The sequence below is a fragment of the Crocuta crocuta genome, unplaced genomic scaffold (assembly GCF_008692635.1).
Source record: "Crocuta crocuta isolate KB4526 unplaced genomic scaffold, BGI_CrCroc_1.0 scaffold334, whole genome shotgun sequence".
Lineage (NCBI taxonomy): Eukaryota > Metazoa > Chordata > Mammalia > Carnivora > Hyaenidae > Crocuta > Crocuta crocuta.
The window spans coordinates 4,264,678-4,278,398 of NW_027533260.1; the positions used below are offsets into that span (position 1 = coordinate 4,264,678).

Genomic DNA, 13,721 nt, shown 5'->3' on the forward strand with positions numbered 1-13,721 from the left:
GGATGGGTTCTAAGGGAGGGAGGGGGCCCCTGGGAGTCAGGGAGAGGAGGCGTGGGATCAGAAACGGGGAAGCTGGAGTTAGGGGCTGGGCGAGAAGGGTTAAGGTCAGGAAGATGGGATGAGGGGGTGCTGGGCCGGGCCAGAAGCTTACCTAGAGGTAATTAAGGGGGCGGGGGTGTGATATAGGGTGGTGCCAGGTAGGGCGAAATTGGAAGGGAGGGAAGGGGAGGGCTTATCGTGGGGGCCAGGTGTGGGCAGGCAGGACGCAGGGGTGGGTGGAGCAGGGTTGGAGCAGAGGAGCCAGGCCAGAGGCGGCCCTAAAGCGAGAGAGGGGTTATGGGGCGGAGCAAGGTGGGGTGGAGCCGAAGCGAAGGCGGGAGGGGCGAGATCAATTTGAGAAGGGGACGAGGTGGGGGTGGGGCTGGAGTCAGAAATGGGCGGAGCCCTGATGGAGGTGGGGCTAGAGGTAAAGGCGTGGGTTCCCAGAGATGGAGGGGGGGAGCCTGATGGGTGGCGCTCGAGTTAGGGGCGGGGTTCGGCTCCGGGAAGCGCTGGAGCCCCAGGCGCGCCACGGGCGGGCCACCTCACGCCCTGGGGCCCCTCTCCCAACAGAGGAAGCGGCACTATTGGCGCCTGGACTGCAAGTGCATCACACTCTTCCAGAACAACACGACCAACAGATACTACAAGGTGGGCCTTCCGGCCCCCAGCTCCCCCGGTCCTCCTGCACTCCTCTCCCGCCTGCCTGCCTGCTTGCCGGCTTGCTTGTCATAGCAAGGGGGCCCGCCCGCCCCGCCGCTTTCCAGCTGGGGACCCCGGCTGCACCTCACGTCTCGCACCTCAAAGACTAGCTGCTGCCCCGAATTCAGAGATAATCTTCCAGAAGCAGTTAGCTGAGGGCCTGGCGTGTGTTGAGCTCCCTGTTACCATCATGACTTTATGATGAATTCGTGGATTCTTTATTAGTGTTCCTCGCCACCTCCCGTGGCCGCGCTGTGCCCCAGGCCATCTTGTCGCTGGGCCCTTGCTTCTGCGCTTGCCCGCCCCTCCCCATCTTGGCCCACACCGCAGCCAGAGGAGTGGAGAAAACCGTCAGAACCTTCCCGTTGCCCTTAAACTAAAACTCAGCGGCTTCGGGGTCACCTGCCCTGGAGCGGCGTCCCTCAGAAGGGTGACTTCTCATCCTTCCTGTTTTCTCAGCCCCGCTGTCTAGGATGCCATCCCCACCACCTCTCTGTCTCCCGCTTTTATTAGCTGTTTCATGTTTTCATGTTTATTCATTCTTTCCTCCCCCTTCTGCACCCCTCCCCCACTTTCTCTGCCAACATTTTTCAAAGCACTCTCTTTTCCTTCCACACGACCCCGCACCTTCTCTTCCCCTGCCCTTCCCTCCTTCCTGGCCTCCTGTTTCAGTCCCATCCTCTCGCATCCACCCTCCACACACAGCCAGAGACTTCCCACTCCCTCACTCTAAACCCTTCTGTGGCTCCCAGAGCCCTGAAGACAAAAGCTAAGCTCTTGTAGTCCTTGAGCCCTTCATAGCCTAGCCATAGCCTGATTGCCTTCATTTACTCACCAAACATCGCACAACTACAGTGTGCTGTGCACCATCTATTGTGATGGGAATAGAGTATGTCCCTTGAAGACAAGCCTTTCCCACCCCAGGGCCTTTGCACATGCTGTTTCCACCATCCTCCACCAGCTGGCCTTTTCTTACCTTTCTGATCGCTGCTTTGTGTAACTCCTCTGTGCAATTCAGGCCCTTCCCACTGACCCTGGATTCTGTGTGCTCTTCTGAGTAAGTGGGGAGCCCCAGGGTCTGCTTGGCCTCCTCACTGGTGCTGGTTATGTGTCCTGCCAGGAAATTCCACTGTCCGAAATCCTCACTGTGGAGCCCGCCCAGAACTTCAGCCTTGTGCCACCAGGCACCAACCCCCACTGCTTCGAGATCGTCACTGCCAATGTCACCTACTTTGTGGGCGAGACACCCGGCGGGGCCCCGGGGGGGCCCAGTGGGCAGGGAGCCGAGGCTGCCCGGGGCTGGGAAACGGCCATCCGCCAGGCCCTGATGCCCGTCATCCTCCAGGACGGGCCCAGCACCCCAGGCCACACACCCCACAGTAAGTCCCCACCCTGGGCCCTGAGAGGATGGGTCTGGGGGGGCTCGTGTGGGTCTCAGGGGAAGGGGAGAGGCAGGGAGAAGGCAGGGAAGACGGCTTCTGGACTCAGCTGGCCTGGGTCCAAATCTCCATGAAGCCCAAACCCTATGTGTGGCCTTGGACCTGTCGCTTCCCTTTTCTGAATCTTGTCCCAGATGGTGACAACCCCTCTAGATTGTGAGTTGAGACTATTTAATTCATGTATTTACTATGTGTCCATCCTGTGCCGGACAGTACTGGGGACATGGTTGTGACCAAGACAGCCCAGCACCCGCCCTCAGCTGGCTCAGAGTCCAGTAAGGGAGACAGAATTGTCCCCAGACAGTGACGACCCAGAGTGGGCAGGGCTGGGCCAGGGAAGCCAGAGGGCTGTGGGAGTTCAGAGCGGATGGATAATCCAGCGTGGCTATCTAGAAGGGCTTCCTGGAGGTGGCAACATCTGAGTTGAGCCATACAAGCTGAGGAGGGGTGAAAGAGGGGAAAGCGAATGGAAACTATTTCAAGTAGAAGCAACAGATGATCAGAAAGTTCTAGGTTCCTGCCTTCTGGAGCTCATAATCCAGAGCGAGTGGCTGATACTAATCAGATCATCCTGTGTCACGTAGAACATGTTCCGGGGTGGCGTTTGAGCTGAGACTGAGTGATGAGGAGGAGTGGACTAAGTCCAGATGAAGGGACACATGTTCCTGGCAGCGGGGACAGAAAATGCAGGGCAGGAGGCGGGAGGGAACCCGCTCTATCCGGGGCGCAGCGAGGAGGCCAGGTCATCAGGAGGATAGGACATCATGGTGGGGGTTGAAGTCAAGGAAATAAATGGTGGACCGGTGCCTGTTAGGCCACCGCAGGGGCTTGGGCTTCCTCCTGAGGGCACTGGGGAGCCATCGCAGGGTTTTGAGCAGGGGAAGGGAGGCAGGTTCAGGTTTGTGCTTCAGCACACTCCCTCTGGAGGCTGAAAAGGAGAGAGCAGAACCCGAGAGGGGATGAAGGAGGAGGAGGAGGAAGGGCCAGGCCTGGAACCCCCGGGGAGGGGGTAGATGTTCAAATGGCAGAAGGATCAGAACTTTGGAAATGTCTGGCTCTGGTTGGGTGGTAAGGTGGCGACTTTAGGGGAAGATGCTGGAATCGGTGTGGGCGCTCCCGCAGAGCCTCAGTTTCCTCGGTAAGATGGGATCAGCGCGCTTCGCCTGGCACTGAGATCATGGGGTGCAGTGCTCAGCGAAATCATCCGTGACATCACTTCCTGACCCCCCACCCCAGGATCTCTCGTTTCCTGGCCCAATAAGGGAGCACCTGTTGTTATCTCCATTCACTAGATGTGGAAACTGAGGTTCCTAAGTCAGCAGCCCGGAGCTGCACTGGATTCCCTAGATTCAAACCTGGGTGGAGTTATGGGTGAAGATAATCTTGAGCCCGGGGTCGACTCACCTCCCCCTCTCCCCTCACCCCTCTCCCCAGGACAAGCTTCTCTGAGCATCTCCGTGTCTAACAGCCAGATCCAAGAGAATGTGGTGAGACCCTGCCCACACTGCGTGGTCCCAAGGATGTCCTATGCCTCCCACACAGCCTCCCGGCCCTCCTGCCCTTTCCAGTCTCTTCGATGCCCTGTCTCCATGTGTACTTCCTGACCCTCCCTGTCCCCACCTTACAGGACATCGCCACAGTCTACCAGATCTTCCCTGATGAGGTGCTGGGCTCGGGGCAGTTTGGAGTGGTCTATGGAGGTAAGGATGCTTCCGATCTAATCCAGAAGGGATCCTGTGGGGGGAGGGGGGGTGGGTTCTGGGCTCCAGACCTTCCTATCTGATTGGCCACATGCTCACCTCCTATTCTGGTTGACTCCGAAAGCTAGATCCTCTTCGCAGATGGTCGCAGGCTCTCTCTCACTGGGAAAAGCCAATGGGCTTTCTCCCGTTATTAATAGGGAGAGCAAATTCTGCGCTTTGATTGGCCACGGAGCTAGTTCCTAGATTCTGATTGGTTCTAAACCTAGTTTCCCACCTCAGAATTCTGTCCTTTACCTTCTTCATTCTGCCTTTACCCCCCAAGGCCCCCCACCCCTCACATCTCTCCTGGGGGCCCCACAGAGCCACCTTGATGTCCTTCTGTCCACCTTTGGTCAGCTATGCCTGTGTCTCTGTGGTGGGGGTGGGGGTTCCTTTTGCCAGGACTGGAAGGTTTTTCTCCCCTCATCCCCCTCCTCCCCTACCCCCTGCCCAGGAAAGCACCGGAAGACAGGCCGGGACGTGGCAGTAAAGGTCATTGACAAACTGCGTTTCCCCACCAAGCAGGAAAGCCAGCTCCGGAACGAAGTGGCCATTCTGCAGGTGACCACCGGGCTCTGGACCCCAGCTCTGCCCCCACCTAGGAAGGACTTTCCCTTCCCACTTCCTCCTTTCAGGGCTAGCCCACGCTGGGGGGTGGTCAGGGAAGGCTTCCTGGAGGAGGGAATAGCATATGGAGACTGAAGGAGTGGGAAGGTGTGCTGCGCCCCGAGGTCATCTTGGAATTTGAATTTCAAGGTTACTAGATGTGTGGGGAGGTGGTGGGGGGTGAGGCCAGGGCAGAGGGTAGGGTCACACCCTGTGGATTTTCTCCTGAGGGTACTGGGGAACCAAGGAAAGATTTAGAGCGAGGGAGGGTTGAGTGTCTATTTGGGCCAATCTCTCTGGCTGCTGCTGGAGGGGTGAGGCCAGAGTCTGAAGCTCAGGGAGGAGGCTGGGTTGGGGGCCTTGGTGGGAGAAATGGGGGTAGGCCAGGTAGGGCTGGGGGGAGAGGGCAAAGGATTTAAAAAACAGAGATGTACAAAGGTTTTTTCCCATTGTTCCATATTCCTGGCCCCACCCCCCATCCCTCCCACAGCCCTGGACCTTCAGCAGAGCTTCAAAATTTAGATCCTTCTGGATACCTGGTGGTGCGGGAATGTGGTTCTGTCGGGGCCTGTAGGAAGCCCCTCCCCGCCCCCCAGGAAAGGAGCTTCTCACCCTCCAGGGACATTTAAAAAATTATTTATTTATTTATTTTGAGAGCGAGGAGGGGAGGGGCTGGGGGGGGTAGAGAATCCCAAGCAGGTGCCACACTGCTAACGTGGAGCTGGACGTGGGGCCCCACCCGGGGCTTGAACCCACGAACTAGGAGATCACGACCTGAGCTGAGCTCAAGAGTCGGGGGCTTAACAGACTGAGCCGCCCAGGCGCCCTCCTTATTTGTCGTCTCTCTGCTTCTGTGGCTTGCCTCCCAAGTTCATGGGCCGCCTAGACCCTGACCGCCATCCTACCCCACCCCCACCCCACCCCCAGAGTCTGAGGCACCCCGGGATCGTGAATCTGGACTGTATGTTTGAGACGCCGGAGAAGGTGTTCGTGGTCATGGAGAAGCTGCATGGGGACATGCTGGAGATGATCCTGTCCAGCGAGAAGGGCCGGCTGCCTGAGCGCCTCACCAAGTTCCTCATCACCCAGGTGCGCCCGCGCCCCTGCGCCCCCTCCCCCTCCCTGCACGCAGGGTGCCTCAGATACTGCATGCAGTATGCGGGCCATCGCGGCCGATAATAAAAAATATACCAATAGACTAATGAGAGACTAACAGAATGGTAATTTTCCATTTCAGTTTTCTTTTCAATGTTTCGTTTATTTTTGAGAGAGTGCGAGTGGGGGAGGGGCACAGAGCAAGGGACGGAGGATCTGAAGCCGGCTCCACGCCTACGGCAGCGAGCCTGATGTGGGCCTTGAACTGTGAGATCGTGACCTGAACCAAAGTTGGACGCTCAACCCACTGGGCCACCCAGGTGCCCTGGGATGATAATTTTATTTTTATTTATTAAAAAAAATTTTTTTGATGTTTTATTTATTTTTGAGAGAGACAGAGTGAGAGCAGGGGAAGGGCAGAGAGAGAGAGAGATGGAGACACAGAATCCGGAGCAGGCTCCAGGCTCCGAGCTGTCAGCACAGAGCCCGACACGGGGTTCGAACCCTCAAACCGTAAGATCATGACGTGAGCCGAAGTCTGCCGCTTAACCAACTGAGCCACCCAGGGGCCCTGGAATGATAATCTTAAAATAATAATAACAGAGTCATAACAGAACAGACTGTAGATTAATAAAAGAGGAACAACAATAGAAAGTAATCGAGTAATAAAAATAATAGAGTAGTAGTAATAATAGTTATTAGTATAGAAAACTAATACATGATTTTTCTATTTTTTATTACTTTATGTAATGAAGCTCCCTAGGCCTGACCATATTCATGTAGAAAAAGGGAAGGGGAGAGAGTCCTTTCTGTTGGAAGCTCATTCATTCCTTACATTCTTCAGCAGACCCTCCATGTGCCTCAGTTCCCGCCCCACGGAGGGGACAGGGCTGGCGACACAGCTGCGATCAACACAGCCCCAGCCCTGGACACTGATCGCCCACAATGGGCAGGGCTGGGATGGGGGTGCTAATAATGGGGGCAAATAATGCAGTCACCAACCTGTATTGAGCATCTACTGTGTGCCAGGCACTGTTTTCACTCATTTTATCTCCATAGCAATCTCTGTGCCGATGGCTGTTGTCACCCCCGTTTTCAAGTTGAGAACCTTGAGGCATAGCAACTTTTTTTTTTTTTAAATGTTTTATTTATTTCTAGGAGAGAGANCTAGGGTCTGTGCTTTTAACTAGTAATGTCAAACGAATTGATGTTATCTGTGCCTCTTTCTGCCACTTACTTTCTTCACTATAATAGTACTTCTGGAAGGCTATTTTGTTTCAGAACGTAGTTAGCCGAACTGCCTTTTTTTTTTTTTTTTTTTTTCTGAATTGTCTCCCCTGGTGGATATCACCAAATTCCCTAACTGCTGAGCACTTAGGTTGTTTTCGCTTTTCCATTAGTACAAATAACATCCTGTGAATAGTTGTCTGCAAACACTGCTGTGCTCTGGTGGGAGAATTTCTGAGTCCAGAGAAATGTGCTTTAGAATTTTTTTAAACACGCTGCCCAGTTATCCGCTAAAATCCCTTTCAGTCTTTGCTCTCAACAACAATTTGAGGGTGTCTACTTTCTCCTTACTAACTCTGGATAAAGTAGTCACCACTCATAGCTGGAAAAACACTTCATGTGGCTTCATTTGGCAATTTAAAAATTATGGGTCAGGTCGAGTATATTTTCCTATGTTTATTGGCCTGTGTTTCATATACCCTTTGCCCATTGTTCAGTTGGATCAATCTTATTGATTTGTGAGAGCTCTTTGTATATGATGGACACTGGATCTTTGTCACTTGTGTCGTTCAATTTTTTTTTCTTTTGTTCAATTTTTTTTTTTTTAAATCCCAGTATTTGTTTTCCTTTCCACTTCATTCATGGCTTTTATTTGCCCTAAAGAGTTTAACTTTTACAATATTAAATGGGGCCTTTCATGGCTTCTGGGTTTTACAGCATTTCTAGAAAGACGTACCCACAGGCTGGTCCCTTACCTGATTCTAGGGCTTGTTCTCTTGGTCACAAAATCCCCTGTGCTGTGGTTCCTTTATACAGACCCAGCACCCTCGCTCTCCCCAATCCTGGGTCTTTGTCAGGCTGGCTTGTGGGGTGTGGACAGAAGCCTACTGACACAGGCCTATCCACACTCCAGGTGGAGAGAGGGAACTGCTTGCCCTCAGCAACTGGTTGGTTTCTCTTTCTGGTCTTCCATCTCTTCCTCTCTTTGCCTGTGTTCCTCTCTCTCTCTCTCTCTCTCTCTGCAGATTTCTGCCTTCCGCCTCTTGTCTGCCCTACCCCAAGTCCTGTGCTAAGCCCTGTACCTAATGGGCTTGTTTAGGCTTCACAGCTGCCCTCCAAGGTAGGTTACTATAACCCCCATTGTACAGATGAGGAAACTGAGGTGGAGAGAGGGCCCATGTCCTGCCCAATGTCACCGAGCTAGCTAGCGGTCTGGCTGAGACTTGAACCTGGATCTCTCTAGCTGCCAACCTGCCCTCTTCACTAGTAGGGGAGGGAGGCGGTCAACAAACAGGAAATCTGGAGAAGGGGTCCATGTTCATCTTGGATCTCAGGCTCCCTGGCTGCAGAATGAGCCGGGACCTTTGGCAACGGCTTTCACATAGCATTTCTATGCTCGGAAGTCATCTGGCAAAAATCATGAGAAGTATAGGGGCGCCTGGGCTGCTCAGTGGGTTAAGTGTCCTACTTCGGCTCAGGTCGGGAGCTCGCGGTTCGTGGGTTCGGGCCCTGCGTCAGGCTCTGTGCTGACAGCTCAGAGCCTGGAGCCTGCTTCGGATTCTGTCTTCCCCCCTCTACCCCGCCCCAGCTCACATGCTGCCTCTCTCTCAAAAATAAACAAACATTAAAAATTTTAAAAAAAGAGAAGTACAAATACCTAAATTCTAAGACAGAAGTCACAGCTTCATGCTTCCGTCACTCTGTACTTGCAGTGTAGTGGGTATTTTGTTTGGATTACACAGAGTCAAGGAAAATCATAATGTCCGTGGATAAGTGGTTAAAAACGGTATTAGTTTTTTTGTTTTGTAAATTAGCTCCCCTTGCCATCTTAGAATCTCTGAGATTAGCAGATACAGCAGGAAAAGCTTTATTTATTTGTTTATTTATATTAAAAAAAGTTTTTTAACGTTTTTGTTCATTTTTGGAAGAGAGAGAGAACACTAGCGGGGTAAAGACAGAGAGAGAGGGAGACACAGAATCCGAAGCAGGCTCCAGGTTCCGAGCTATCCGCACAGAGCCCGACGCGGGGCTCGAACCCGTGAACCGTGAGATCATGACCTGAGCCGAAGTCAGAGGCTCAACCGACTGAGCCACCCAGGTGCCCCAATATTATACATATATATTTAATAGATGAAAAATATGTTTTAAAAAATTGGGGCACACAATGGTACTTCCTTAAAGGCTGCTACTTTATTGATAGCACCCCCACTACGTTTTTAAAGTAAACTCCAGGCCAAAGTAAGGCTCCAACTGATGACCCCCAGAGAGCCAGCCCGGAGCCCCATTAATAGTTCTTTTTTGTCAGGAGCTCACACATGCTGGCGGATCTCAGGATTTTCCTAAGCCCACTGTTCCAGCCGAGCCTTTCTAGAATTATCCAACTCCTATCTTGGATGTAATGGTTTGGGGGTTCTGAGATTTTTTTTTTTTTTCAGAGAGAGAGGGAGTAGGGAAGAGAGGCAGAAGGTGGGGGGGGGAGAGAGAGAGAATCCCAAGCAGGCCCCACACCCAGTGCAGAGCCTGATGCAGGGCTCGATCCCATACCCTGCGTCTGTGACCCAAGCCAAAATCAAGAGTTGGACGCTTAACCAACTGAGCTACCCAGCCACCCCTGGGGTTCTGAGATTATTTGGAGCTCCAGCGCCTCCCCCTGGTCCCAGGGGGCATCTGTAGGGGTGCGGAGAGAGGCATGGATAGGGTTTGGAGGGCTGGCTGCCCACAGCATCTGAGACAGGTGCCTTTCGGCCTTCCTTACCTGCCCCATCTCCTCCCCTCAGATCCTGGTGGCTTTGAGACACCTTCACTTCAAGAACATCGTCCACTGTGACTTGAAACCAGAGAACGTGTTGCTGGCATCCGCTGACCCGTTTCCTCAGGTCAGTCACGTCCCAGCTTGATTTGAAGACGTCTAGCTAACGCTGGGGGCTGGTGGCGATTGTATGAACTGGATAATTGGACACAGAGACTCTAGATAACAATGACTTAAATAAAATAGACGCTTGTTTCTCACTCATGTACGGTCCAGCATAAGCATTTTGAGGCTGAAAGCGGTTTCTTGGTGTCAGGTATTCGGCTCCGGCGGTCTTCTGCTGGCCTGTGATCATTGCTTCCTCTTCAGGGTCATGACGGTCTCTGTCATGCGAAAAGATAACAGGGAGAGGGAGGAAAGAAACAGGGTGGAGGAAACGGACGCACCCCCTTCCTTTTCAAGGAGCGTTTTCTGACATCCCATTGGCTAGGTCTTGATCACGTGGTCATGGCTGGCTGCAAGGGAGGTTGGGAAATGTAGTCTGTATTCTTCATGGCTCGTGGCCAATTACGGTCAAGATTTTTATTGTTATTGTTTTTTATTTATTTTTATGTTTTATTTTATATTTGAGAGAGAGAGGGAGGGAGAAAGAGTGCGAGCAGGGGAGGGGCAGAGAGACCGACAGAATCCAAAGCAGGCTTCTGGTTCTGAGCTGTCAGCACAGAGCCTGATGTAAGGCTCAAATTCAAGATCCATGAGATCATGACCTGAGCTGAAGTCAGATGCTTAACAGACTGGGCCACTCAGGCATTCCTATTGTTATTATTTTTTTAATGTTTATTTTTGAGAGAGAGAATGTGAGTGGGAGAGATGCAGAGAGAAAGGGGACACAGGATCCAAAGTGGGCTCCATACTGACAGCAGAAAGTTCGATGCAAGGCTCAAACTCACGAACTGTGAAATCATGACTGGAGCAGAAAACAAGAGTCGACACTTAACCGACTAAGCCACCCACGTGCCCCCAGATACCACATTTTAGTAGCCACATTTAAAAAGATAAAAAGAAACTGGTAACATTAACTTTAAAATTATTTATTTACTTATTTAAGTTTATTTATTTATTTTGAGAGAGAATGCACAGCAGAGGGTAGGGGAGAGAGAGAGCAGAGAGAGAGAATCCTATACAGGCTCTGCACTCCCAGTGCAGAGTCCCACACGAGCCTTGAACTCATGAACTGTGACATCATGACCTGAGCTGAGATCAAGAGTCAGATGTTCAACCAACTGAGCCACCCAGGTGGCCCAAGATATTTTTTATTTTTAAGTAATCTCTACCCCCAAGGTGGGGCTCGAACCCACAACCCTGAGATCAAGAGCCACGTGCTCCACTGACCGAGCCAGCCAGGCGCCCTTGGTGATCTTAACTTTAATAATATACTTTATCCCAGTATATTCCAATATTATCATTTCAACATGTAACCCACATAAAAATTATCAATGAAATATTCTTTCTTTCCATACCAAGTTTCAAAATCTGGTGTGCGTTTAACACCTAGAAGACATCTCAGTTCAGCTATGAAATCTTCATAAGAGATACTTGATTTGGAAAAAAAGGAAATATTTGATTTTATGCTTAGATTTCTGAAAATTAGCAGTTGGAGAAGTAGATTGACCTATCTACTTCCAAGCACATTTAAAAGTTGTCCAATAATTAAGTCTAGAAACTTTTTTTTCTAATAGTAAAAGAGGATATTATTCTCACTAACATTTATTTCAGAAGGCTAAAAGATTCTGACTCCCAGTGGAAACAACTTACATCAACATCATAGTTTCCTTCTGCTTCCGGAAATCGTTCAGTTGTTAGCGACAGCCTGGGATGTAACACAGGATCAGGTTTTACATGTCAATTAATGACAATTAAATAAAATAAAAACTAGTTCGTCAATTGCACTTGCCATATCGAAGGGCTCAGTGGCCACCATATTGGTCAGTGCAGATCACAATGGGAAGAGCAAACGTTGATCATGTGGTCACAATAATGTCATACCTGTAATGAGTTCCATGACATGGTTCTATGAGCCCACATCACTGTATAGCCCACTTGAAAGGTCAAAAAGAAACCTCTCTGAAGAAAGAGTAGGAGTCCAAATTTTTGGATGGTCAAGGATTCCAGGCAGGGGGAACAGCCTGTACAAAGGCCCCGTAGCGAGAAGATCTCTACTTTTTCTTTTTTTTAACAGCTTTATCGAGATATAATTTGCACACGACTCAATTCACTGATTCAGCTATGCAATTCAGGGGTGGCTGGGTGGCTCGGTTGGATAAGTGTCTGACTCTTGATTTCAGCCTGGATCACAATCTCACGGTTCGTGAGTTCAAGCCCCACATCGGGCTCTGTGCTGACAGTTCAGAGCCCGCTTGGGATTCTCTCTTTTTCCTTCTCTCTGCCCCTCCCTCCTCTCTCTCTTTCTCAAATAAATAAACTTAAAAAAAAAAGAAGTATACAACTCAGTGGCTTTCAGTGTATTCAGAGTTGTACAACCATCCCCACAGCCCATTTTAGAACATTTCATGACCCCCAAAACAAACCCCGTACCCCTGAGCCATCATCCTCCACCTCCACCACCCTTCATCCCAACCATGAATCTACTTTCTGCAGATTTGCCTATTCTGGGCGTTTTGCATAAACAGAACATCCACCGACAGACTGTGTGGCCCTTTGCGACTGGCTCCTCTCACTTGGAGGTTCTCAGAGCTCGTTTATGTTGTCGCGTGGATCGCTACTTCCATTTCTTTCAATGGCCCAGTAACATTGCATGTAACATCTGCAGAAAAGGGTGGATCTTTGACAAAGACAAGGATCTTAGGACAGGGTGGCGTGGCAGTCGCATGGCATCAGTGGTTGGGCTGTGGCTGTTTTTGAGGACAGATACAGACGTGTCGGGCTTCGATGGGTCTTGGGCCCTTGAGAGCCATAGTGAGCCTAGAAAGATTTTGAGCAGGGGAGGAACAATACATGAACAGAGACCGCAGCACAGAGGTGGTGCCGCCTATGAACAGATGGGAAGGAGAGCAGACCTTGAACGCAGGTGTTGCTGGCTCCAAAGCCCATCCATGACCCTGGACTGCCTCCACCACCCAGGGGGAGGTGGGCGAACACCTGTTACTGTCCGCCGGCCGTCACGGTCAGCAGTTTATGTGCGGGTGTTCCGTTTAATCCCCAGGGAGGCTGGAGAGCAAGCTGCGGTTAACATCCCCGATACACATGACATCGCTGGGCCTGGGCGGAGTTAGGTCCTGCCCTTGAGGTCCGTGAAGCCCACTTGGAGCCAGACACTGCTCCCAGCACTTGGAGTGTATTTATTCTTTCAATCCATACAACCACCCTTTAAGGGAGGGATTTTTCGGATCCCTGTTGTTCAAAAGAGGCAATAGAGGCACGAGGTGGTTAAGAGACATGTTCGGTGTGGCGGAAGTGTAGGGGCAGATGGCATTTATTAAGCGCTCACGGCATACGGGGCATTTATCATCCTATGGGCCTTAGATGGATAAACTCACGTAATCCTCATGACGGCCCTTCGAGGTGGGCCGTTTTGATCCCCCTCCTCGTACAGATGAGGCAACTGAAGCACAGAGAGAGGAAATCACTTAACTTACCCACGGTCACTTGACTAGTGGCAGGAGAGGCTTGGATCTGAACCGGCATTCAGATTTACCTGGAATGCCGTGGAGGGGTGTGGTGGTGCGGACGCGGGGTAGGGTGCATCCTTAACACTCCTTCAGACCCTCCACCCCACGCCCTCTGCAGGTGAAGCTGTGCGACTTCGGCTTCGCGCGCATCATCGGCGAGAAGTCGTTCCGGCGCTCGGTGGTGGGCACACCTGCCTACCTGGCGCCCGAGGTGCTGCTCAACCAGGGCTACAACCGCTCCCTGGACATGTGGTCGGTGGGCGTGATCATGTACGTCAGCCTCAGTGGCACGTTCCCCTTCAACGAGGACGAGGACATCAAAGACCAGATCCAGAACGCCGCCTTCATGTACCCAGCCTGCCCCTGGAGCTGCATCTCCTCCGGAGGTGGGCGGAGGCGAGGGGCGGGGCGGGATGAGGGGAGGGGCAGTAAA

General features: G+C 51.6%; 1 protein-coding gene across 1 annotated transcript in view; it reads left to right on the forward strand.

Annotated features, from left to right (window-relative positions):
• The window catches only part of PRKD2 (protein kinase D2), a 34,693-nt gene that overhangs the window by 17,550 nt on the left and 3,422 nt on the right, over positions 1-13,721 (forward strand). Inside the window, exons 8-15 of the mRNA XM_077747354.1 lie at positions 613-690; positions 1,862-2,120; positions 3,615-3,667; positions 3,808-3,880; positions 4,377-4,483; positions 5,456-5,617; positions 9,628-9,726; positions 13,407-13,674. Of these exons, the coding sequence (XP_077603480.1) occupies positions 613-690; positions 1,862-2,120; positions 3,615-3,667; positions 3,808-3,880; positions 4,377-4,483; positions 5,456-5,617; positions 9,628-9,726; positions 13,407-13,674 (1,099 nt within the window). The remainder of the gene's footprint in view (positions 1-612; positions 691-1,861; positions 2,121-3,614; positions 3,668-3,807; positions 3,881-4,376; positions 4,484-5,455; positions 5,618-9,627; positions 9,727-13,406; positions 13,675-13,721) is intronic.